A 24,244-nucleotide genomic window follows, 5' to 3' on the forward strand; every position below is an offset into this window, starting at 1 on the left:
GCTGTGCTGGCCCGGCAGGTCACATGGCCTCCGCTGTATCCAGTGCAGCTTTGGAGCAGGCTGGATGTCTCCTTGGAGTAGGTGGATATGGTTTCTTGTGGTTTCTCAAAAGAATAGCTGTCCCATCCATACTCAGTCCCATCCATTAAATGGTGCTATATTAGTTATTAATGGCAAAGTCATCAATTATGCAAAATTTATTTTATTCCTTCTGAAAGTAATATAATCTTGCTCATAGCCAAAATTTGGAAGAAGTCCAATTTTTACTTACATGGCCATTGGCAATGTCCAATAAATCTTTGACCCGGCAGCCTCTCACAGGACCCACCTCATTGCAAATTGAATCCTCTATAATCAAGTAGGTGGCTTTGTATGATGCAAGTACCTTATAAATATCCTCTGCTGATCTTTTAGAATAGATCTGAAAAATCTGCAGGTTTAAAACATTTTAACAAAATATTTCATACACACATATGTGATACAAACAAAAGCAAGAACTCAACTGCATTTATTGTGATGATACTTCCACATTGCATTTGCACATGAAAAATGACAACTGAATTGCATATGCAAATCCATAAGTACTCTGGCTCAATGAGATAAAGAGTGCAAGCTACAGTAAGTTAGGAGTATCTAAATCCAGTTAAAATCATTGCAACCAATGCCTGCACACCTACACAAGCCCCATTGATTTCAGCGGAGCTTACTTTCAATTAGGTGTAACAGAAAGGGTCAAGCAGAATTTTAAGAATACATTTCAGTACTTGAGCTGCTGTCAATGGGACTTTCAACTCAGATGACAGACACAGGGGTGCACTGTTAATTGACTGCCAGGAGATTTAAGATGCACAATTCTATGAATCTTTATGCAGAAACAAGTCCAACTGTGTTCAAAGAAGTTATTCCCATTTAAGTGTGCCTAGGACATGCTTAATCTCCTCTAGATTATACCCAAAGTGTTGCTTGCAAACCTGTGTTTGAGTTTAAGTCCTATCAGCCTATGGTAACTTTTACTCTCATTTTCCTCTCTGCAAAAACAGGAACAATAGCAACCTCTCTCATGATAAAAATTATCATGAGATGTCTAAAAATTACTTGGGTTGTCAGAAATGCTGTACAAGTTATAGAAAAAGACACACTCACATTTTCATTTCTCTTCTGCAAGTCCTCATCATTATATAAGGGCAGATTTGTCACCATCCATCCAGTACACAATTTGATCACACCCATTAGCTGTGGGCTACCAGCAAATACAGCAGCAACAGGAGCCTGTCTTCTGCAAAATGACAATATGCCCTCTCATGTATTCAATACATTCATGTTGCCTACAGTCATGATTCGTGCTGGTTTGTAAAGCTCCTAAGCAGTTGCAATGCAAGCACCAGCATTTTTAACCTATGATAAAGATGCATTGGGATTTTGCACATTCAACTGAAGTTACACAAGAGAGAACTGATGTGGTTAAAATGTTGGAAGAACATTCTGCATAATCTGAAACTTGTTGAAGCAAAGCAGATCTGGGTCTGACAAGTGCCTGGACAGGGATGTATCTGGGAACTTTCTATACTCTACCTTAAGTTCCATCATGAAAGATGGGATATAAACTTAACCAACAAAATAAGTGTCCCTTTATTAATTAGGGAGATTTTTAAACATAGAAATTACTATTTTCAATACAAGTACTTATACTGCAGATGGCAAGTGCTGTCTTAGGGTAGACATTCTCACTTCCATCCATTATGGGATAAAACACTTCTTGTAAGGCAAGGCCTCTTACAACACATGCCAAAATCATTAAAAAAAAAAAAAAAAGGACCATAAGCTCTGTGATCCAAGAACTGTCAATTTTACCCAAATGCAAATTTAAACTGATTCAACAATCTATAATTAATTCATATTATGTATTTATTTGGCTTCTAGTAGCAACCCCAAAAGGAAAATAGTATGTGCAAAGTCTCTAACCAAGCAGACACCAAAGAGCTGGGATGGACACATAAACAACAGTGTGTGATAAGCATCTGTTGTGAATCACAGCTAAGATAACATAAATATTCTGCAGCAAGAGAAGACAGAAGCAGTATGCAACATGGGACACTTACTTTATCCAGGTCATGAGTCCTACTGTGTCAGGATCATAGAACTCCTGCAGTTCTGAAAGTTCTGCCATTAGCCTAGGAAAAAACTAAAAGGAAGCAGCAAGGTTATGAACTGTGGGAAGAGAAATTACACAACTTTAAATGGTGCAGGAAACAGCACTGAAGATGCCTTTCTGGTTTTACCATCAAGTCAATGCCATAAATGTTCAGGATTTGTTCCCTACACTATTAGTCTGGCTTGTATCAAAGCGAACTGTATCACACAACAGACTTTATTCTTCTGTAATTATAAGTATGTTTCTCAAACTGATGTAATGTGACCCAATGTGACCCAATGTGACCCAATGTGAGGTGGGTTTCAACCAGATGCTCAATGTTCCACCACCAATCACTTTTGGGAGCCTAGGAGGCCACTTCTGGGTCATCCCAGGCCTGCGACCGACTCCTTGGGCCTCCACGGGCCCCAAAATCCCTCACAGAAGCATCTGGAAGTGACTTCCAGTTTGTGGTTGCAACTTCTGGGACCAATGGAGTGGTCTCCAGCACAGTCCAGAAGTGGCCTCGTAGACTCCCAAACGTGCTTTGCAGTAGAATATTGAGCATCAGATTACAACCCACCACAGAGGTTGAGGTGGGTGGCGGCCAGGAAAGGTTTGGGAACCACTGTAATATAATATTATATTATAGTTGTATTCTAATTTCTATAATATATCCAACCAACTCCAATACTCCCTCTAAAATTCCTACCAGCTTACTGACAACATGTTTTGTAAATATGTGTTTTGTTGAGGCTCTTCACCATGACACCAAATGCAGTTTTTGGGAGCAGATCAAATTGATTTGTATTTTAAACTTGCAGTGCCATCTAGTGGCCAAACCATGCTGCTGCCACTATTTCAGTGTAGATTTTTTGCTTAGGGCAGCGGCTTTCAAACTCTGGGAGAGTTTGAGCTGCTCTATGTCCTTGCAGGGGCAAGGCAGTGACGTGATCCCCAGGATCACTTCACTCAGGAGGCTGCAGGGGCTTGGCTGTACTTACCAGAGCCTCCTGCAGCCTCCCAGGGTTGTGGGGAGCCCTGCACCCTGAAGCTTAAGAAGCAAAAGTGGAGCAATCATGTCCCACCTCCTCAAAACTGGAAGTGGAGCACGATCGCTCCACTTTCACTTCTTAAGCTGCAGGGAGCCCTGCAGATGGTTGCACAAGCTGCAGGAGGCTCTGGAGGCTCTGGTAAGTACAGCCAAGCCCCTGGGGATCACTTCGCTGTCTCGCCTCCTTGCTGCCCCCACCCCTTAAGGGGGAAGAGGCAATGCCCCAGTCTGAAAAGCCCTGGCTTAGGAGCTTTGTCTTAGAACAAAGACAGCAATATAGAAAAGGCATGCATCTTCCCTCATCAAGACACCTTTTTCCAATTACCGTAACTAGTTAGTAAATAACTGCTAGCAGGTTATCTTCTTACCTCCTTCCATAGACTGAAGCCTATGATAGTAGGAACTGCCATGCTCAGAATGAGAGCCTGAAATGTTGAACACATACAGAATAAAAGATGAGTTCCTCTTTATTTGTAACCTGGATGCTTTCATATCTGCACTGCACAGTTATTAAAGCTGACTACAGACTGCAGTATGTGGAATGTAATTTTAACTCTGTTCAAGTAAATGTAAAAGATAGATACAGCAGTGGTTTCCAAAGTGTGGGTTATGACCCACTATTAGGAACCAAAAATGGGCCATTCCCCCTTAAAGGGAGTGGCCCAAGAATGTGTCCCTGGCAGCACTGCAGCGATCACTGCACTGCGGGAATCCAGGGACATCCCCATGTACCTGGGCATATCCTGCAGCCTCCCGGGGGGGGTGGAGCCTCCACGACCCTCCGTGTGGCTGCAACGAGCTCCATTCTGTTCTCGGCACTCATGTGTGGTTTGCAGTCGTACAAAACGGAACTGAGCTCTGAAAGCAGAACGGAGCTCACTGCAGCCATGGGGAAGGTCGTGGAGGAGGCTGCAAGCCTCCAGGACAGGACAGCCCAGGAGGCTGCAGGTCACTCCAGGTACGTGGGGATGTACCTGGGTTCCTGCAGTGCCACAACACTGCGGCACTATTGGGGCCTCCCGCCCTGCCCCTGCAACAGCTCACAGTGGTTCCAACATCTGAGTTGGACTTTGGGAACCGCTGAGTATTACAAACAAGTATTTCTCTCCTCATAGGGACTACACATGCATACAACTTTCTCCAATGTTGTCACAATTCTGCAAACATGCCTCATCCACAAGATTTTCTTTGCAGAAGTCTCCCATAACTCCCTTACAGCGCTATATCCTATCCCTCACAGGGCAAGTTGCAGATGAAAGGAAGCTTTGCTTAAGAGGAAATGCAAGCTTAGTCTATTTCAGAAGCAAAGGTAAAAACGCCAATATCTTTAGGCTCATGCTTATGAAGGTTTTAGGAGATGCTCACTGCAGCACTTGTTGAAGGGAAAAGACTGTTCAGTCCCCCCATCACTCCCACACTAAAAATGATATTATGGAGGGGAGAGAAAAAGGTGCAGGTTTTTCTGGTATTCACCAATCCCCCCCCCCCCCGCAATTTTCCCCCCTTACCGTTTTGGCACAGTGAAGTCAATTCATTAATGTATCCCCAGAGGCAAGATCATGACTTGCTATGTCCTAAATTGCTGAATTGCTATGTCCTGCAGCGGAATATAGCTTTGGACTTTTTCTATCCTTTGATGTTTCTTTTTCTTGTTTGTTTTAAATGTCTAATTTATACAATTTTTGATGGGCTCACTCACCAGTAAGACAGGATGTACGGCTTTCAGTCGGAGCCACTTGAAAAGCGTCATCCAGAGCTCAGGAGAGCAAACCCCAAACGCTGCAAGCATGCACACATAGGGAGTCCACAGGTACTTCATCCTAGAAAGCCATGACATGAAGCCAAAAGATGACACTGCATATTGTTATTACAGACAAATTATAAAAGCAACTCACTTCATAGTCACTTCTGAATATCCTCTGCTTAAGCCTATTAATTACTCAAAATGTTAAGGAGCCATCAAAAACTACAAGGTGATCACTACAGCAATACTACAACTAGCTTCCTGCACCATCCAGCAAATTATTTCTGTATGGGCTTCCATTAGACTTAAACACTGTCAGGGCCTATCAGTGCATACAGAGGAGTCTCCAAAGTCAATTTTCATTTGAACATAAACAGTGTTTGGTTTTTCATGAGTGGGCAGCTTGCTTCTGCATTCATCCAATTTAAGAACAGGAGTACATAATAAATGAGCTCCAATTCTCCCCCTCCCCCCACGTGTATGCAGAAAATACTCATGAACAGATTATCTAGATGGACCAATGGTACAAGGCAGTTTCTTATGCAAAATTCCTTTGGAAATCATCACTTTGTTCTTTATGGGGAGCCACTTCCGAGGGTCCTCCACTATGGGTGCAGGAGGTTGCCATTTGAAAGGGAGAGCTTAAAAGCTCTTAAGTGCTGGTACACAGCTGTTCATGTCAGGTTGAATCCTGGCTGCAGTTATGCATCCACATCCCTGGCAAAGGCTCAGTAATGGAATATCCCACAGTTCTTCCTGGTTCTATTGCCTGTAGCGCAAGAAGCCAATCTCTTTACAGAGGACAGAGTGGACTCCTGTAACACTCACATGAACAAACAATACAGAAGTCAGGAATAAATGCTCTTTAAAAGAGTAGTACATTTGCCTCTTGGTTCTTCACTTTGTTTACTTCATAACCAGCTTGCATTGGAGGAATTCTGAAAGGGCATTTGCTAAACCTTCAGGTTAACATGGCCTTTGTGTATTTGACAAGGGACCCATTTGACAAAGTGGCCTATCTAGTATGAAACTACGATGGAAACACAGCATAAGATGACCAAAAAGCCACTAACACAGAGCAGATATACTGATTCTGACAATTTTATAATGAGAGACTGTTGTACAAAAAGCCTTTATTTTATGTTTACTTTTGCAGGAGGAGCTCCCGCTGCTTCAGAACAACCCACTGCAGCTACAAAAAGCTTCCTGAAACATTTGCCAGCAACACTAAGAGATTAACAAAATGATAGTGACAAGACCTGTTTGAAGAGCTTCCCAGAATACAGGGCCAAAAAGAGACTCCTGCATGAAACTGAACTAAAACCAACTGCTTGGCAATTAAAGCTATTTGAGCCAACCACTGGTATCAGTCTTGAAACTGTTTCCCTCTCATCTTCTGAAAGAAGGAAACAAAGGCTGCATGTACATATAAAGGCTCAATCCTATACACACTTACCTGGGAGTAAGTCCCATTGAAATAAATGGGACTTACTTCTGAGAAGACATGCATAAGTATGTCCCTTAAGCAAGATCAAGTCTTTCCCATGTTCAGGAACATTGTTGCCCCTCATTGGCGCATAAACACACCATTAAGTGTACAAATTAATCTTTCACACTTACCCCTCCATCATCATTGCAAGCAACCCCAATGAAATTGTGTGAAATACATGATACACTACTTCTGGCCTTTCGCCAATCCTTCCGCACTCAAGTGTAGTTTTTTCATTGGCTGGTTCACCACTTTGACATCTGAAGGAAAAAGAGACAGTCATTATTTATCCTGTTTATTAAGAGTCCACTGACACCTAAAAATAGCCCATATGAAGCTCACCTCTCCCCTCCCACAAATGCCCTTTGTGTGCTGCCACAAATACACACATTTTTTTTCTGGTGTCATCACTGCTATGACTGCATATAAGGTATGCAAACTCTGTCACAGACACAGGTATATATCAAAGTGGGGATGTCTGCCACAATGCCCCTCCTCCCCACCCATGCACAGGTCTCCAGATCTGAAGTATTTTTCTTTTGAGTAGGAGCTTTGACAAAGTCATTCCCTGCTTGTCAAATAAAAGATACAAAGATGACAATTTCAAAATCCTACAGTTCTGTCACTGCATACATTCACATTCTCTCCACAACACTCAATGTAACTTGTTGCACAAGCCTGCATGCAATTTATCTTTACATCCCAGATCTATAATTATTTCTGTACATTTTGGAGGAGGAAGGATCAAAGGAAATCAGTATTCATACAAACTTATGTATGCACATATGCACACATCACAAATTACATTCTTTGCATGGGGGGATGGGGGATACAGCTCAGGAATCCCTTTCATGGCAACTGGCATTTCCCAGGGAAAGTTAATCAGCTACATACAGAAACTAACATGTAAGGTCCTTATAGAGGATTGACCTCCCACAAGCAAACTTTCACAAAAGCAGCTCCCAAAAAAGTTGTTACTGAGGGTCAGATGGGGCACAGGAAGTATACCCCCAAACTGGAAGCTCACCTTTCATGAGCAATGATGAAATGTCAGCTTACCTCATTCTCCTAAAGATGGCCTGACCAACAGAGAAAAAGCAAATAATTAGAACTAAGATGTAGAAAGGCAACAGTGAGGACTGAGTGAGCCGCAGGAAAAAGTCTTGGGACGGCGTCTGAAAAGACTCTTGACAAAGGAGCCAGTTCATTGTGAAGTTCCTGTGAATGCCGTAAAGGAAAAACAAAACATCAAAAAGGTCATGAGACTGCCCAGTTAGACAGAGCTTATGCTATCTGCAGCACTTTCATTATAAACACAAATAACAATATACCTTGTTTAAAAATTGTGGCCAATTAAATTTGCACAGTAGTAAAAATGATAGCCTTGAAACAAAAATAATGCTTTTTTAAAAATGTAGACAATGTATGAGTCTTAGGGTGCAACCCAGACTCAATGATGGGCTGGCACAAGGAGTATGCTTCCCCAGGAGTTGGCTGAGCCAAGGTATGAACATGCACTGGCTCACAGAGGCTAAACCCAGCCTCTGCACCACCAGATGAAAGTAAGGTTGCACTGACAGAGGGCAGCTGGTGCAGTGGGTTGGGGAGGGTGGAATGGGGGCATTTTGGGGTGAGGGAGGATGGGTGGTAGGCAGGCCGGTAGGCAGACCAGGACCGAGATGGGGGTGGGACCAGCATCGGGCACTTGGGCCAGATCCTAGCCCCTCTCCCAAGCAGCCAGGCATTACACTGGGCTGCTTGGATTTGCACCAGCAAGCTGCAATGCAACACAGGGTAAGGAGAAAAAAATCTCCTTACTCCGAGTTGTGCTGGATCCATCTCCTAACCTGTGCTGGACACAGCACAGGCCAGACGGCCTGCGTGTTCCATCACAGGATAGGACTGGGCTGCCCAGCCCAGTTCTGCACTATGTTCTGCACCCAATTCTGCCCCATGCCAATTACATTCTGCAACCTGGAATATTAGGTATATTTGCATAACTTATTCTGCTTCTGCTAGTCATGGAAGTATTTAAAGAGGTGCACCTCTTCCCTTATTTAGCTATTCTACTAGCTTCTGAGGTGTCACTTGCATGCTTCCAGGCATGTCTTCACAATCAGCTAGAAACTTAGAACAGATTCTGAGGAAATGAAATGAAGCCATCCAATGGCTTTTCTATGCTTTTGCAGAATCGTAGCCTATATCAAGTCCTGTTTATAAGTGGCTCTGTACCATGAATTGATTTGTACACTCTGTACCATGAAGCATGCATTCTAAAGATACCAAAAATCAAAATGTAACAGAGTGCTCCCAGTCTCAGTTTACAAAGCCACAGCATGAGGCTCTGGAGAGCTGCTGCAAGATGAGGCCCTTAGTTTCTTAGGCTGGCTCAGCATGGTCCTCAATAATCATGACTCATAACTACTTATGTATGTGCCATACATAACTTAGTGCTTATGACTTAGCACTTTTATCACTCTGGACTTACTTAATTGCATTTAAACCCAATTTTACTTCAAGAACTTTCATTAAATGTTCATTTTCTTTATGGGGAATGAATGTCTGGAAAAACAACAACAAAAAGGAAATTGCATTAGCACAGTTTTTCTACAGCTTTTCCCACCCATGTTTCCAATCAAGTCATTGTCAAAGCCAATAGTCACGCAGCTGCATCAGATAAACATCCTTAAGGTATCTATCTATGTCACACTTTCTACCAGAGACAATGCTGGTTTTAGCCTTACTCTATTATTTTATCTTATTTTCAATGTAAAATATTATAATATTATTTTGTGGGATTATTACTGCCGAAAGCCCAAACAAACAAGGTCAAAACTCAACTTACAAATAGTGTTTCTGCTGCCTTTTTAGTTTTCCCTTCATCCCCACACCTCAGCTTCTTCCTCATTCTTTAGAGTGCAGTTCAGCCTTTATCCAACCCCTGTACCCAGCATCAAGTGAGGTTCAAAAGCTCACAGAATTTTAACTTATGCTTTCTTTTTGCCAGACTATTTTTCTGATACCTTGTTTCTTCAGCAGTTTAATCTATTATCTATTTCATTAGAGAGAATATCAAATGAAAAGACTTGGGGTTTTCTGATAAGACAATGAAAATGATATTGTGTTTCATTAAATTAAATGCTTTAAAAAAAAAAAAAAAAGAACCTTACCTTCACAACAAGATTCAAAGTTATTGTCATTGTGCATACCAAATAAAAATAAATGACTTTGAGCATCCTTGAAAAAAGTGTCCCTTTTTTGAGATTCATCTGCCAAAGAGAGAAATGTTTCTTAAACATTCAGTCTGTTCAGCCTCAAAGGAAAATGTCAATGCAGACAGAGCTATCAAATGGAGAACTAGCCCATAATTGGGTATCTAAATTATTACCTGAAGGCATTTTGCAAGCAATGCAGCAGCAACAAGGCTCAGCAATGGAGATACTAATAAAGCCGGATTCTCAAACTGTAAAACATATCCCAGGAAGAGAGAAAACAGGTAGATCTTATACACTTCATGTATCTGTAAAGGGAGGAATAAAGATCAGATCTCTGAAAGGAAGGAGAATCACAGCAGCAAGACACAATCTTTATCTTTTACGACCAGCCTTTTTTCTCTTTAAAAATTTATTTTAATCTTTTCTAAAACACATTTTAGTATGTTAGGCTTCTATCCTGCCATATAATACAAGGTAACTTTTCTTTAAAAGGGTAAATATTTACAGATACACATCTTATCAAAGAAATCATGAAGTGGATTAAAATCCTGATACACCTCTTGGCTTCCAAAGCCTTTCCACCCTCACCTCCTTATCCGTTGCACAACAAACACCTGTCTGATTTTTTCAAATAAGGATAAAAGCATTCCCACAAAAGGCCATCTCTCTTCAATAGCTATAGTGCCTGAACCTCTACCTGATAATACTGGGGACTAAACCTGGAACCACGTGCACACAAAGCCTGTGCCTCCAATACTGAGCTATGACCCCTGTTCTGGCTACCTTCTAAACCAGCCATTTTCAACCACTATGCCATGGCACACTGGTGTGCCATGGATGGTCTGCAGGATGGTCTGCAGGGGAGGACCATTTGTTAGTAGGGCCACTGGGGCCCACTGCTGTCAGTAGGGCCCCTGCTTGTCAGTGTGGTGTCAATTGTTAAAAAACTGATGGTGTGTCTTGACAATCTTAGTGCTTTGTCAGTGTGCCATGAGATGAAAAAGATTGAAAATCACTGTTCTAAACCCTTAATGGAATTTCAAAGGGCCCCCCACAGTGGTTATTTTGCAAATTCTTAGGGCCAGTTTATACAGAGTACAATTTCAATTGAAAGAGCAGCTTGCCTTTCTGAAAGTGGGATCTGTTTTAGAGGTAAACAGCAAAAGAGAAGTTCTAGTGATACATGGTTCCTTCATACACATGCATTTTACTTCTTTGGAGTATAGCTGATGGCCAGGATGCAAAAGGAGAGGGGGACCTTCTACAGCACTGGTTCCCAGAGACCCTGAGAAGTGGTCCATGAGGTCTTAGAAATAAAAAAAGGATTGCCTTCAATCACTTCTAGTGTCTTGTTGAACAAGTGCTCTCCTATGGACCACCAGAGAGGACTGCCCACAGCTGCAGTCAGCAACAAAAGCAGCAAATCTTCTTTATAAATAATAAATTTAATAAATCTTCTCTAATTATTACAAATTTAACTATATTTTTTGTGTGCAGGGGGTGGGGGGCTTGCATGTGGTCCATGACAATTCCAATTTTTACCTCAGTGGTCCATGGATTCCTAAAGTTTGGGAACCACTGCTCTAGAGCAGCATTTGTGCAGCATAAGGGAAAAGTCAGGAACCTCCTCCCTCCCTCCCACCCACATGGAAGTTCTTTAAACCCTGGCCAATGTGTTGATATTAGACATGTAAGAACCTATCATATGACAAAAGAACCTGGCAAGATGTAAACATTTGCTCCTTTTCAAACCATTTTAAAAAGTCACTTTTGCCTATTCTGCGCCTACCTCAGAGGTAACTGATAGATCAAACTTTAAGAAAGCAGGGAGGGAAAAATAAACAAAAAGCACTGATACTAACAATATGTATTTAGTTCTAAAAGTCAAAATACCTTTTCTGTCTGCGCAAGAGTCAAGATGTCTAACAGGAGGAGACACGCTGCCTGGATAAAGAGTAGATAGTGACTGTATTCCCACATAATCATAAAAGTATATGTTGAAGCACTCACCAACAGGTAGCAAAACCTCTGCAGGGGAGAGGGGGGAGAAAAGCATAGAAAGAAAAGTTACCCTAATCATAAATTAATTTTTGGAAGAGTGAGCAGTCATTGAAAAAACAATGGCTAGGATCCAGTGTCCCCCTGAACAGAACCACGTTAATTAACCTTCACAGATAATAAGAGTATCCCAAAACTCCCAAATGCACATTCCAGTAAGCAACTCCCAAAATCCACACATCGAGTTCCCTTGTGCTGCAGGGAAAAGTTTCAAGTTGAGGCTTCCACGCTGCTGGCTTGCCCCCAACATCACTACTTGGGAGTGGAGTCTTGCAAAACCTGGCTGGCAGCTCAGCCGACCATGTTTCCACTGACTGGGAGTGCAGCTGAGGGTGGGGCAACTTACGATGAAGAAAGGAAAGAAAGGGGGAGAGAGGGGAGACAAGACAAGGATGGTGGAAGGAGATGATAGGAGGGAGAAAGAAGGATAGAGAGTGGAAATGAGGGATCATATGGGGAAAAGGTACGGCAAAGGAAGAAGCAGGAAGGAGACGTGGAGGGAGGCAGACCAGACGACAGAGTGGCTTGGAGGAAGAAGAGTGACAGAACTGGAAACTGTCCTACTCTCCAAGGTGGAGGTAGCTGGAAGGGGAAGCAGATGAAAGGGGAGAGAAAAGAGACTAGGATGGGGAAGGGTGAGGGCCTTAGGCTTCATCTCTAGGAGCCAGTGACTTATCCCTTGGAACCAGCATCCAATTTGGGCTCTAGCCCCTTGGGGATTATTAGCCAGGCAACATCTTAACTTCATAAACTGGCTGCCCTTACCCAGAGAACTTCCCTGCATGGCATGAAGATGGATTTTCACTGAAGGGTGAAAGGGTGGAACTTCGGAAGAGTTAGTGAAGAAACTGTAAGTGAAGCCCTTAAACGTAGAGCATCAGAAGCACATTCTCTGCTTACTTTTTACCCACCATGTCTTACCTCCACCCATGTGACACAGACCTGCCTCCTTGGGAAGAACAAGAGGAGGACATGGGCATTATACCACAAGATATGTGGCAGCTCCTCATATCACTTGGGAGAATGCAACCACTCAAAGAATGCTAGTTAATGAATTAAAATAATTTTGTCTTTCCATGAAATGCTCAAGGTGCCAGTGCACACACCAAAGTTGTGCTTGAGATTCTAGCTAAGATGTTTATTTCAGGTCAGACCAACTGTATTGCCAGGTCTGGCAACTGGTTCAGAATGGAGAGCTAGATTTGAAATCTTTGCCGTCACATTTTCAAACCCACCCTTGCAAACCTGGGGTCTACAAACTTTCTTTAAAAATAACTGTGAATACCAGGATTTCAACAAGATTCCACAGAGGAACCTCGAAGCCAGATGTGACATACTCCAAAAGTCGATGAAAACATATTTATATTTTTGTACTGAATTTGAAATATCTTCATCATACCTCAGCAGAAGAGTTTATGTTGTGCTTTAAATAGCCTGTAAGAGCTGCAACTTGACAAGCAAAATATGGAAGTGCCCAGTTTTCTCTTGAAGGGATAGAGTAGTCTATTCTTGTTGTATCTGCCCTGAAAAACATACAAACAAAATATTGGAGTTACTTACAGAACGTAAACATTAAGTTATGCAGCTTTTGACTACTATTCTTAATAGAAGCTACATATCTGTTTTTGTCTTAAATGAGAGGGATGTTTTTGGGACTGATAAGTCTTGCTTCTATCTATATAAAGCAGCAATTTTTCAACCATTGTGCCGCGGCACATTGGTGTGCCACAAATGGTCTGCAGGTGTGCTGTGGGAGTTTGGAGGAGGGACATATATTGGCAGGGCAATTGAGGGATGTGAGCCCCCACCCAGCAGTGTGGTGTACCTTGTCAATTGTCAAAAAAACGGATAGTGTGCTGTGAGAACTGTACCACCTTCTCAGTGTGTTGGGAGATGACAAAGGTTGACAATCGCTGATATAAAGCATTTAGGCTGCAACACTATGCACACTTATTTGGAAGTAAATTCCAGTGAAGTCAACAGGACTGATTTCTGAGTAAACATGCACAAGTGCTCTGTCCAGATTAGACAATAAGCTCCACTGACAGAAGGCATTCTTCGGGAGCAACATACAATTTCTAAATCTGCTTTAGTAATGCAAATGACAATTCTGTTCCACAAGATTTCGAGATGCTTTCCCGACATTAAATACATAATCAAGTGCAAACATGACAAATAAGACTGCAGCCTGTTATACATTTTGCCCCTGCTCCAATCCTTACACAATCTACTTCATGTTCTCCTAACAATTCCTACAAAATGCATGCGTTCATGGAAATTATATATATCAGTTAACAGAAACTATTATAAGCTGTTTTTCCCCCTCAAACCACTGCACAAAAACACACTTGCCCTTTCAGTTCAAAACAAGAACAGCTAACCAGTAAAGTACTTGACATTTTAAAGTTGCAATTTACCTGTTAATAATGAACCAGGCAACTGTCAGCATTCCTGCCAGCCAAGTCCCACTCATAAGCCAGCTGGTTACAAATAATGCAGTCACATAAATCCCCTGTAGTCCAAATACTATACTAATGTAAAAATACACAGGCTCAATAACTTCCTGAAAATAAACGGAGAGAGAAGATTTTTCTTTTGAAATACGAGAAACCAAATATGTGACGTCCACAAAACGGAAAGAAAAGCAAAATGTGGTTGACAGGTTGGAACAATATGAGAGGCAGGGGAGAAGCACGAGACTCCCAAAGACTAACAACTTGTATACAAAAGGAGAGGGGCTGCGCATAGGGGAAAACATATACAGGATGCTATTTGAATTGGTCTTTCAGAGCCTCACTTGTAGGAACTATTCTAACCATTTAGCTGTTTGACAGCCCAACCAGCTATGCATGTATACTCAGAAGTAAGCCCTACTGTGTTCAGTAAGGCTCTCCTAGGAAAGTATGGATTGAATTGCAGCATAAGACTTTTTCTAAGAAGGTCAAAATTACTCGTAAGTCCATTTTCAGTTAGCAATAATAAGTAAGATTTAGCTTGCTTCAGTCTCATGACACCTTTCCTTCCCCCCTCCTTCCTCCATTTCCAGATGGGCCTCCTCCTCCTGCCCCCCTTTCATCTCTGTCTCTTTGCCCCCCTTCTTGCTTTTGCCTTTTTTCCTTTCTGTGGGCTCTCTTGGCAGTCCCTCCTCGCTGCTGTTGGTCCAGGTTCTTTCTTGTTCCCTTCTCACTTCCCTGCCAGCCCATCTCCTCCCCCTTCTTTCCCTCTGGCAACTTGCCCTTGTTTCCCCACTTTGTTCCTTTGTGCTGCTTGTCTGTCTCTCCTCTCACTCCATTTCTTTCTGAAACGCTCTTCCCTGAAGCGCTCCCCTGGAGCCTTACTTAAATTCCTGGCCTGTTCCCTTTCCCCATGGAGAATGGCACTGGCCTCCTGCCCTGTCCATCAGTCTTTGAAACCCAGAAGGATGCCATCATCACTCAGACAAGGGCAGACTGAATGCCACTTGGCGACACAACTTGTTGTGGTGGGACAGTGTGGCCCTCTTGGCTCAGGACACTGCCCTAAGGGCCAAATTCATGTAAACCAGACTTCACAGGAGCTGTTCTTGATGCATGGACCACCTTCAGTTCCTCCAGTTAGTGCTCTGAAGTACAGCAAGCTACTTGCTTTAGTTCAATAAGCTATTTGCTTTAGGAAGCTCATATCCCTTTGACTTATCACTCAGTATTGTCAAAAGAAAAAGAGAGAGCACATACTTCACTGCCAGATGCTTGATATAATATACTGGCAATCAACTCTGGATACAAAGTCATTTGCCGCACTGCATTCATGGTCTTCAATGACAGACTTCGGTTGTCATGAGTAAGTTGATAAATACCTAAGGTTAGGGAGGGAAACAAATCCTGCATTACTATGCAACATCTCACAGCCAAAAAGACAGCGGTTTCAATTTCTATTATACTGAGAAACTACTTTTAAGATGTGCAATTTCATCATAGATTGGAATTTAAGAACAACTTTAACCATTTCAGTAACCTTGTAATTTATAACATGCTGCTCAATGCTATGATATTATTAATGAAGAACATAAAAAGCAAAATTAGACTAATTTACTACTTAGAGACTTTATTTGCATGTTTTGGACACAGAGGAAGAAAGAAGATAAGACACACAAGCTGAATTTCCACTAAAAAATAAAAGCTGTCACTGGCTTCAATTCTCTAAGGTCACCAGAGATTTTCATATTTAAATTAAATTTTCAATTTAATAAGCTCCAAGTCAGAAGAACAAACTTTTTTTGTCACATAGAAGTGAAAAGTTTGTCTGGTCAAGAGTTCTGTGCAGTCTGAAAACTTCAATGTTTTCTCCTTGCCCTCCCCCTGCAAAAGGTTCATCAAAACAAAAAGTTCCCAAGTAGGACCTTGTTTGGTGCTCTCTCTCTCTCTCTCTCTCTCTCTCTCTCGATTTACCAGTTATTTGTCTTACCTCTTTTAAATGAAGGTGCATTTAACAATTCTTTGTAAAATGAATAGTAAATGGCACTATCTCCTTGAAATGTGATTTCGCGTTCAAGCTCCTAAAAGGAAAAAACAAAATGAAGCATTATTTCTCTTTTAAGCTCATTTTTCCTGTATGAAAGACCATCCACTGTATATTCAGAAAGGTTACACTTGTAATGAAACATGGGAAAACTAGGATACAACTTTTCTTTCCATTCGCATGAGACAGCACACTTGCAGCCGCCTGAGAATTGTCACAACTGGGACAATAAATGCATTGCTCATTGCCAGATTGCAGGAATGATTTGTGATTCTGTGTGATCTAAAGGGCTGCCCTGTGTCCTCTCAAAATACAGATCCACTTAATTCCAAATTACCCCCTGTGATTGACAGCAGCTCTCAAACATTCCAGGTAGAAATACTTCCTAATGCTTGCAACTTGAAATTGTTCTTAAGAGAAAAAGCCAGCAAGTCAAATGTGGTTCTACATATTTGGCATCTACTCCTGAACTATGTCTTGGCCTCTTGTGATATTGGTGGTGAATTCAACAAACCAAATATCTGCTGCAAGAGCAATACAGTTCTGGGTGGCCATGGAAGGGCTTAATGTTTCTCAGAAAGGTTCAGTTCTGGGCAACTGAACAGGTCTGGGTCTGGTCAGTAACCTGCATATGCTCCGCTGAGTACTAGGGAAGAAAGGCAGGATATAAAAAGTAATAAAAATTGTGGTGCAAGGGGAAGGGAAGTTGAATTTCAGAGGTTGACAAAAAAGGATATACTGCAACCAGAAAGGTGGGAGATAAAAATGGGGAGGGGGAATTCAAAAAGGTTTCCTAGAATAGCCATTGAAATGCATTGGTTTTTCCAAATGAGCATAGGAAATTCATTGTATTCCTATGACTATAATAAAAGGAACCAGTGCATTTCAATGGCCATTCCCTGTAATTCATTTTTATATGCCCCTAAGCAAGGCATCTGATTCTCAGAACTGATTGCTCCATCCAGGAACTTGGGGCCAAACCAGGCATGATAGGGCAGTCCCATTTATTTATTCACATGTCTGTCCCCTTCCTAAATAAAGCAAGGGCAAGGTGGCAGGGTGGTGGGAGAAGATAGGATCTCAAAACACATAGACGAACAGGCCTTGCTGAGGGAGAGTCAGCATGGCTTCTGTAAGGGTAAGTCTTGCCTCACAAACCTTATAGAATTCTTTGAAAAGGTCAACAGGCATGTGGATGCGGGAGAACCCGTGGACATTATATATCTGGACTTTCAGAAGGCGTTTGACACGGTCCCTCACCAAAGGTTACTGAAAAAACTCCACAGTCAGGGAATTAGAGGACAGGTCCTCTCCTGGATTGAGAACTGGTTGGAGGCCAGGAAGCAGAGAGTGGGTGTCAGTGGGCAATTTTCACAATGGAGAGAGGTGAAAAGCGGTGTGCCCCAAGGATCTGTCCTGGGACCGGTGCTTTTCAACCTCTTCATAAATGACCTGGAGACAGGGTTGAGCAGTGAAGTGGCTAAGTTTGCAGATGACACCAAACTTTTCCGAGTGGTAAAGACCAGAAGTGATTGTGAGGAGCTCCAGAAGGATCTCTCCAGACTGGCAGAATGGGCAGCAAAATGGCAGATGCGCTTCAATGTCAGTAAGTGTAAAGTCATGCACATTGGGGCAAAAAATCAAAACTTTAGATATAGGCTGATGGGTTCTGAGCTGTCTGTGACAGATCAGGAGAGAGATCTTGGGGTGGTGGTGGACAGGTCGATGAAAGTGTCGACCCAATGTGCGGCAGCAGTGAAGAAGGCCAATTCTATGCTTGGGATCATTAGGAAGGGTATTGAGAACAAAACGGTTAGTATTATAATGCCGTTGTACAAATCTATGGTAAGGCCACACCTGGAGTATTGTGTCCAGTTCTGGTCGCCGCATCTCAAAAAAGACATAGTGGAAATGGAAAAGGTGCAAAAGAGAGCGACTAAGATGATTACGGGGCTGGGGCACCTTCCTTATGAGGAAAGGCTACGGCGTTTGGGCCTCTTCAGCCTAGAAAAGAGACGCTTGAGGGGGGACATGATTGAGACATACAAAATTATGCAGGGGATGGACAGAGTGGATAGGGAGATGCTCTTTACACTCTCACATAATATCCGAACCAGGGGACATCCACTAAAATTGAGTGTTGGGCGGGTTAGGACAGACAAAAGAAAATATTTCTTTACTCAGCGCGTGGTCGGTCTGTGGAACTCCTTGCCACAGGATGTGGTGCTGGCGTCTAGCCTAGACGCCTTTAAAAGGGGATTGGACGAGTTTCTGGAGGAAAAATCCATTATGGGGTACAAGCCATGATGTGTATGCGCAACCTCCTGATTTTAGGAATGGGTTAAGTCAGAATGCCAGATGTAGGGGAGAGCACCAGGATGAGGTCTCTTGTTATCTGGTGTGCTCCCTGGGGCATTTGGTGGGCCGCTGTGAGATACAGGAAGCTGGACTAGATGGGCCTATGGCCTGATCCAGTGGGGCTGTTCTTATGTTCTTATGTAAGATCTTTTGTATTTTAAAGCCTTATTCTACTTCCTTACCGGCCTGCCAGAGAACCAGAATTTGTGTTCATGGTACGTCGAAAGGTACATGGCATACATCATTCCACTTATGACTGCTGCAAGACAGCCAAAGAATAGCTTTGCAAAACGTGGAATTATAGCATCTGCAAAGAAATATTACAAAACATCAAATATTTGAAAGCATACGGTGAAATTCCTCGAGTTTAGTCTGATAGTACACCTAATCCAGTATCCTAACACCAAACAGATCTAGTGACTTGGTCTGATCTTTCTTAAAAGGCTACTGTACTCTAGTCTTTGGCTTCCAATCAGGCTACTGTTTAAGGATATGTTTTCTTACACATCCAGAAGCAGTTTCAAAATTTTAAGAGCATACACTCCACTTGACATCTTGCAGTGGAACCCATAAGTCAGTTATACTGATTAGCACTGTGTCTAAAGTGAAGGGATAGGAAATTCTCTCTGTAGTGTTTGCTCTGTCAAGCTGATACACATGGAAGCCATCACTTAATGTTGCAGTCATTAAGGCAATAGTTCCCAACCTTTTTAGCACTGGGATCCACTTTTTCAGTACAACAACCTATGGGACCCCCCATAGGAAGTGATGTCATTAAGCAGGAAGTGACATCACTGTGCTGTCAAGGCAGTCCTGGCAGTGATGACATTATGCAGGAAGTGAAGTTATTGTTTTAATAAAACACAATTTTTAAATAAATCACATTTTTAAGGTTATGCTCTTAAACTGCCACACTCATGAAGAGCCCCATTTGGAGAAATGGATGGATAGAAAATTGATGCCTTTCAATATGGTAGCAGATCATAGTTAAAGAGAAGTTCTCAAGATGGTGGCACCCAGATTTTCAAGCTTTTCAAGATGGTGTTGCCCAGCTCTCCACGACCACCTGAAAATCAGCTCGTGACTCCCAGATTGGGAACCACTGCATTACGGGTGTGAACCAGCCCTTTCTTGGCAGACATAGCGATTCCATAGACATGGGTAGCTGTTTTCCAATTCCAACTGGATTAATTAGTGCTTTGACTGCGAAAAACAGATCTCATGGTACAAAGGCACATTCCTTGCAAAGTCATTTACAGAGCAATCCTATTCCTGTTTACTCAGAAGTAAAGCTCCATGGTGTTCAATGGGGCTGCCTCCCAAGTAAAGATGCATATGACTGCAGCCCTAACAGAGCAATTCTATGCATGCTTATGTGAAAAGAAGCTCCATAGGATCACACTGCCAAAAGCTTAATTCCCATTCATATCTTATCTTACACAAACTGCATCACATGTATTTTCTTGATAATGTCCTTACAACAACCCTGTAAACCAAATAAATTTATTATATTCATTATTGGGAACTTTATTATCCCCAAAATGCAACTGGGGAGCTAAGGCTAAGAGGCAGTGGCTTCCCTAGTGAGTTCATGGCAGAGGTGAGATTTGAACTGGGTCCTATTTGGCAACTCAGTCCCTTACAGCACAATCTTATGAATGTCTACTCAGACGTAAGCCCTGAGAAAGTTCATTGGGCACTGCTTCCAGGTAAGTGTGTATAGGATTGCAGCCTCAGCCACTGTGCTGCACCAACTGTTTATAGTTTGCTTGTATTTTATATACCAATCATTCCCCATCAACCTGGTGCCATCTTCATTTAAGAATCTACAAAATTTCTAGGTATTTCTGCATAGCATGACAATAAACCTCGAAGTTTTCATTCCTTTTTAAAAAAATTAAATGATTTTGTACTTTAGTTTTTGCTTGAATACGCTCAGATCAATAAATTAATCAAATTCTTTCCTAGACCACTAAGGGACCAACAACACACTACATGCAAATATGTGCAAGGAAAGCCCAGCTGGAATTTGTTTTCAACAAAAAACAGTCTTGGGAGGCTACTTTATGAGGGATGGAGTGGTGAAAGGGCCTGTTTAATCTATTTCCCTGCTAGTTACTTTTCTGCTCAAATTCTCCCCTAGCACCTTTTTCCCCTGCAGTGTTCTAAACTATAATTCCCAGAGTTCTTTGGAGAAAAAGCACAGTAGTTAAACTGGTTTACTGTTTTTTCATGTTTCTCATATAGAGGGCCCCATAATATTGCTGCAGGCCAAGGAAATGATGCCTCAACTTCAATTTAACTCTGTGGCAATGTTTGCTCAGTAGGGTGATCTATAGGAAAATAAATGGAAAACCAACATGAAAAGCAGTCAACAGTCAGCTCTTGTTCAGCCAAACAGTAAGGCCTAAACTAGACACAACATTAAACATACTATTTGGCCATGGATGTTGGTTTTTTTAGTGTAAATATAAGCCTCAGGGACCCCCACCTTCCAGGCTGAGGCTGTAACAGGAGCAAAAGAGATGTTATCTCTTTGCTCACCATGGTCTGAACTTAAGATCAAGCATCCCTAAAATTCTCATTTACTTTTTTTTTTTTAAAGAAAGGAGGGTCAAAGGCAGAATCAAATGTCTAGCTTAATTTAATGTATGGCCTGCTCCAGCCATACATGGTCTCCAGGGTAAGGATATTCACACATTCCAAACAGAAGAATTGTGAATTAATTTGTCACACACACACATTTTACAATTTTTTTTAACAAAAGAAGGAAGACATCAAGTAGAAAAATGCCACAACTTACATCTTGGAGATTTTTTTGGCTTTTTGCTCTCTTCATGGCTTTCTTCTGGAGCCATTTCTTCATTTTCTGTATAGTTTTGCTTCTTTCTTTGCCTCAGATCTGCAGCTTCTGACAACATACCCAGAAATTAGTTTATTGTCTTGGAATTTCACACAGTAGCAGTTTAGTAATGTATGTAAACATTACTGATACAAGTACTACAGCACCCATAAAATCCTATTTGATAATTAACTCAGAGCACAATCCAGAGGCAGTCTTTGGCTGGCGCAAGTCCCATGCGCCAGCCCAGGAGTTCTGCAAACATGCCATAAAGCATGTTTGCTCCTTATTATGAACAGGCTATGCTGACATGAGAACACTGATCTCCCTGTGCTGGATCCAGAACAGCGGAGGGTAAGTTTGCACCAGCCAAGGGAGGCCAGCTGGGGGGTTGGAGAGGAAGGCAGGAGGGTGGATCAGAGGCAGTGGGGGTCAGTTTGGGGCAGACTGAGAGGCGGATCAGGTCTGGGAAGGGGCAGGATTGGCCATGGCACCTTAGCCCGAATCCAAACTCCTGGCCCAACCAATCTTATACAGCCCACTCGGATTTCTGTCAGCATATTTACTAACTAATTTTTAACCCATATTTTCCTCAACCAGGCTTGGAGATCTTAAGTCCACTTGGGGGAAAATCAGTGTAGGATAGGGGTATTTCTAGGGAGAATCAGTGGGCATGGTAAACAATAAGCTCCCACTTACAGAGTCTTTCCTATAAATCCCAAACCTCCAAATGATTTCAGCAAAACACATTCAAGAATGCATTTGCCAAGGTATCATACTCCAAGAAAAAGCAATATACAAAATAATCTGAAAGGATATAGACACTTTTTTTTTTTAACTACTGGAAAACAAAACTGAAAGATGCAATAGCTGTTACATACTTTAATGATGTAATATTATTTTATCCAGTATTGTCTATTTTCCATTGACTGACAACATAGATTGAAAAATAAAAATTAACCCAATCCTAAAAGACTACAGAAGAGCTTCCATTCATTCTATATGACAGTAAGACTAGAAAAGTTTACCTTTTCCTATACAGATCCTATACCTATACAGATCCTTTTCCTATACCTTTTTCGTATACAGATACGTCTTAAATTCCCTATTGATGATTTTTAAAAATCTCCAAATGAAAAATAAAGTAGCCACCAGAATTATGTACATTTTAATGTTGCAGCCTGTTGAGCTGTCACCAGCATTTCGAGGTACAGTATGCTGCTTCCAATTCCTTTGCTACTACTTTAACAATAAGGAAGATTTTGCTTTTCATTCCTTTTAGAAGGTGACATGAAAGTCAGGCAAGTTACGTTCTAAAAATAGAACTAAGATAATTGCCACATAATTAGGACTACAGACATTTCACAGGACCCCAGTAATGAAATGGAAAGAAAGTAAAAGTTATTAGCCATAAGCCATAACAGCTAAATGGAATGGCCAAGTCCAGAGGCAGAACAGCTCTGAATATCTGACACCAGGGGACAAAAGGAAAGTCACTACCTTCATGGCCTTCTTGGTGGACACCTGTGGAAACAAGACCCAACTGGACTAGTCTTATGCAATAGTTTTTGCAGTGTGTGGAAGCCCAAGCAACCTACAAACTCATTGTCACAAGAATAGCCTTCTTGTTCATCAGGGAACACCAGCGCAAATTAGATAATCTCAGTCACTATGGTCGCACATGTGTGTACATATGCCCAGAGCTCCTGAGATGTTGCAAGATAAGCATGGGGTGCTGCAAGACAGGAAGAAACACCTTGAATTCTGATCTAGTCTGTCAAGATGCTGAGAATATCTGAATTAGAGTAAACTGATCCAAGAGGGTAAACATGCTCATAAAAATTAATCAGACCTTAGTGAAGCCAGAAACATAATGACAATAAGGTTACTGTGAGGCTCCCCAGGCCCTGGCCCAAGTTGGGGGGAGGTTCCTCCCATGTTGTCCTCACAGTACCACCTGGCTGGGCCTTACCTATCCTTTCCATGCATCTGGGAAGGATCCTGATGCCTAACCCTGAAAACCTTTCCCTGTCGCCTCAGTTTGACTTTGAGAGGGGAGCAGGTTACACAGCATCCATTTCCTCCTCCTCTCCACAAGACAGCCTCCTTCAAAGGCTGTGAAGCCAGCTCCTTCCATCTTGCATCCTCCTGCTACCACCTCATCACTAGCATTGACTGAACTCTTGATACTGAAGCCTGCCTTATGCATGTGCAGCCCCACTCCCTTTCCAGCCCAGAACCTGCCCGTTGACCCAGCAATTGGGAAAGCTGCCTTGGGAAAGGCATAAGTAGTATCAGGACCTGACTAAGGCTTACCTACTGCCTGCAGTGTGAGAGGGTGGTGGGTCCTTCCAGGGGGCTTAGTAGGCACAAGGATAGAGATGGCAATGCTGTTCCTGGACAGTTATCTTTAAAGGTGTATATTGTCCTTCCCAGGAAATAGGAGACTGAGTTTCTCCAAAGACCCAAGCACTACATTTTTGGGCCCCAATTCTTCAAGCTATGTTAATGGACAAGGTACAACCAAATCAAGGCTTTAAGAATAATGTTTGGCTAACAAGCCACTTCTGCTAAAGATCTTTCATACATCTTTGCCTGAAGGATGCTTATGACATACATCTTTACCTTCTCACAGCCCAATCCTAAACTGAGCTGGCGCAGCAGGGCTGCATGGCCTCTACTGTATCCATCACAGCTTGGAGCGTGCTGGAGGTCTCCAGGATATAAGGCAATACCTTACCCTTATGCCCCAGCCTGCCCCATGGGGCTACTCAGAATTGCACCTGCTAAAAGTCCGAGCAGCCCCTGGAAGACTGAACAGTCCTGTGCAATGGTAGCAGGCCTGGGACAGGGGTT

At 42.3% G+C, this 24,244-nt stretch overlaps 1 protein-coding gene across 3 annotated transcripts in view; it reads right to left on the reverse strand.

The window, feature by feature from the left end:
• The window catches only part of DPY19L4 (dpy-19 like 4), a 37,873-nt gene that overhangs the window by 5,889 nt on the left and 7,740 nt on the right, over window positions 1–24,244 (reverse strand). The window contains exons 2-18 of one of the 3 annotated variants that reach the window (XM_066623955.1): window positions 21,350–21,454; window positions 18,729–18,853; window positions 16,135–16,225; window positions 15,405–15,526; window positions 14,109–14,254; window positions 13,091–13,214; window positions 11,527–11,661; window positions 9,807–9,938; window positions 9,589–9,687; window positions 8,907–8,980; window positions 7,478–7,636; window positions 6,550–6,678; window positions 4,885–5,005; window positions 3,554–3,610; window positions 2,100–2,182; window positions 1,144–1,276; window positions 272–430 (exon numbers count right to left, since the gene is read on the reverse strand). In XM_066623955.1, the coding sequence (XP_066480052.1) occupies window positions 272–430; window positions 1,144–1,276; window positions 2,100–2,182; window positions 3,554–3,610; window positions 4,885–5,005; window positions 6,550–6,678; window positions 7,478–7,636; window positions 8,907–8,980; window positions 9,589–9,687; window positions 9,807–9,938; window positions 11,527–11,661; window positions 13,091–13,214; window positions 14,109–14,254; window positions 15,405–15,526; window positions 16,135–16,225; window positions 18,729–18,853; window positions 21,350–21,454 (1,994 nt within the window). Of the gene's footprint in view, window positions 1–271; window positions 431–1,143; window positions 1,277–2,099; window positions 2,183–3,553; window positions 3,611–4,884; window positions 5,006–6,549; window positions 6,679–7,477; window positions 7,637–8,906; window positions 8,981–9,588; window positions 9,688–9,806; window positions 9,939–11,526; window positions 11,662–13,090; window positions 13,215–14,108; window positions 14,255–15,404; window positions 15,527–16,134; window positions 16,226–18,728; window positions 18,854–21,349; window positions 21,458–24,244 lie in introns of all 3 variants that reach the window. The other 2 variants (XM_066623954.1, XM_066623956.1) reach the window with 2 other exon arrangements.

Source organism: Tiliqua scincoides, chromosome 4 (genome assembly GCF_035046505.1).
Source record: "Tiliqua scincoides isolate rTilSci1 chromosome 4, rTilSci1.hap2, whole genome shotgun sequence".
NCBI lineage: Eukaryota > Metazoa > Chordata > Lepidosauria > Squamata > Scincidae > Tiliqua > Tiliqua scincoides.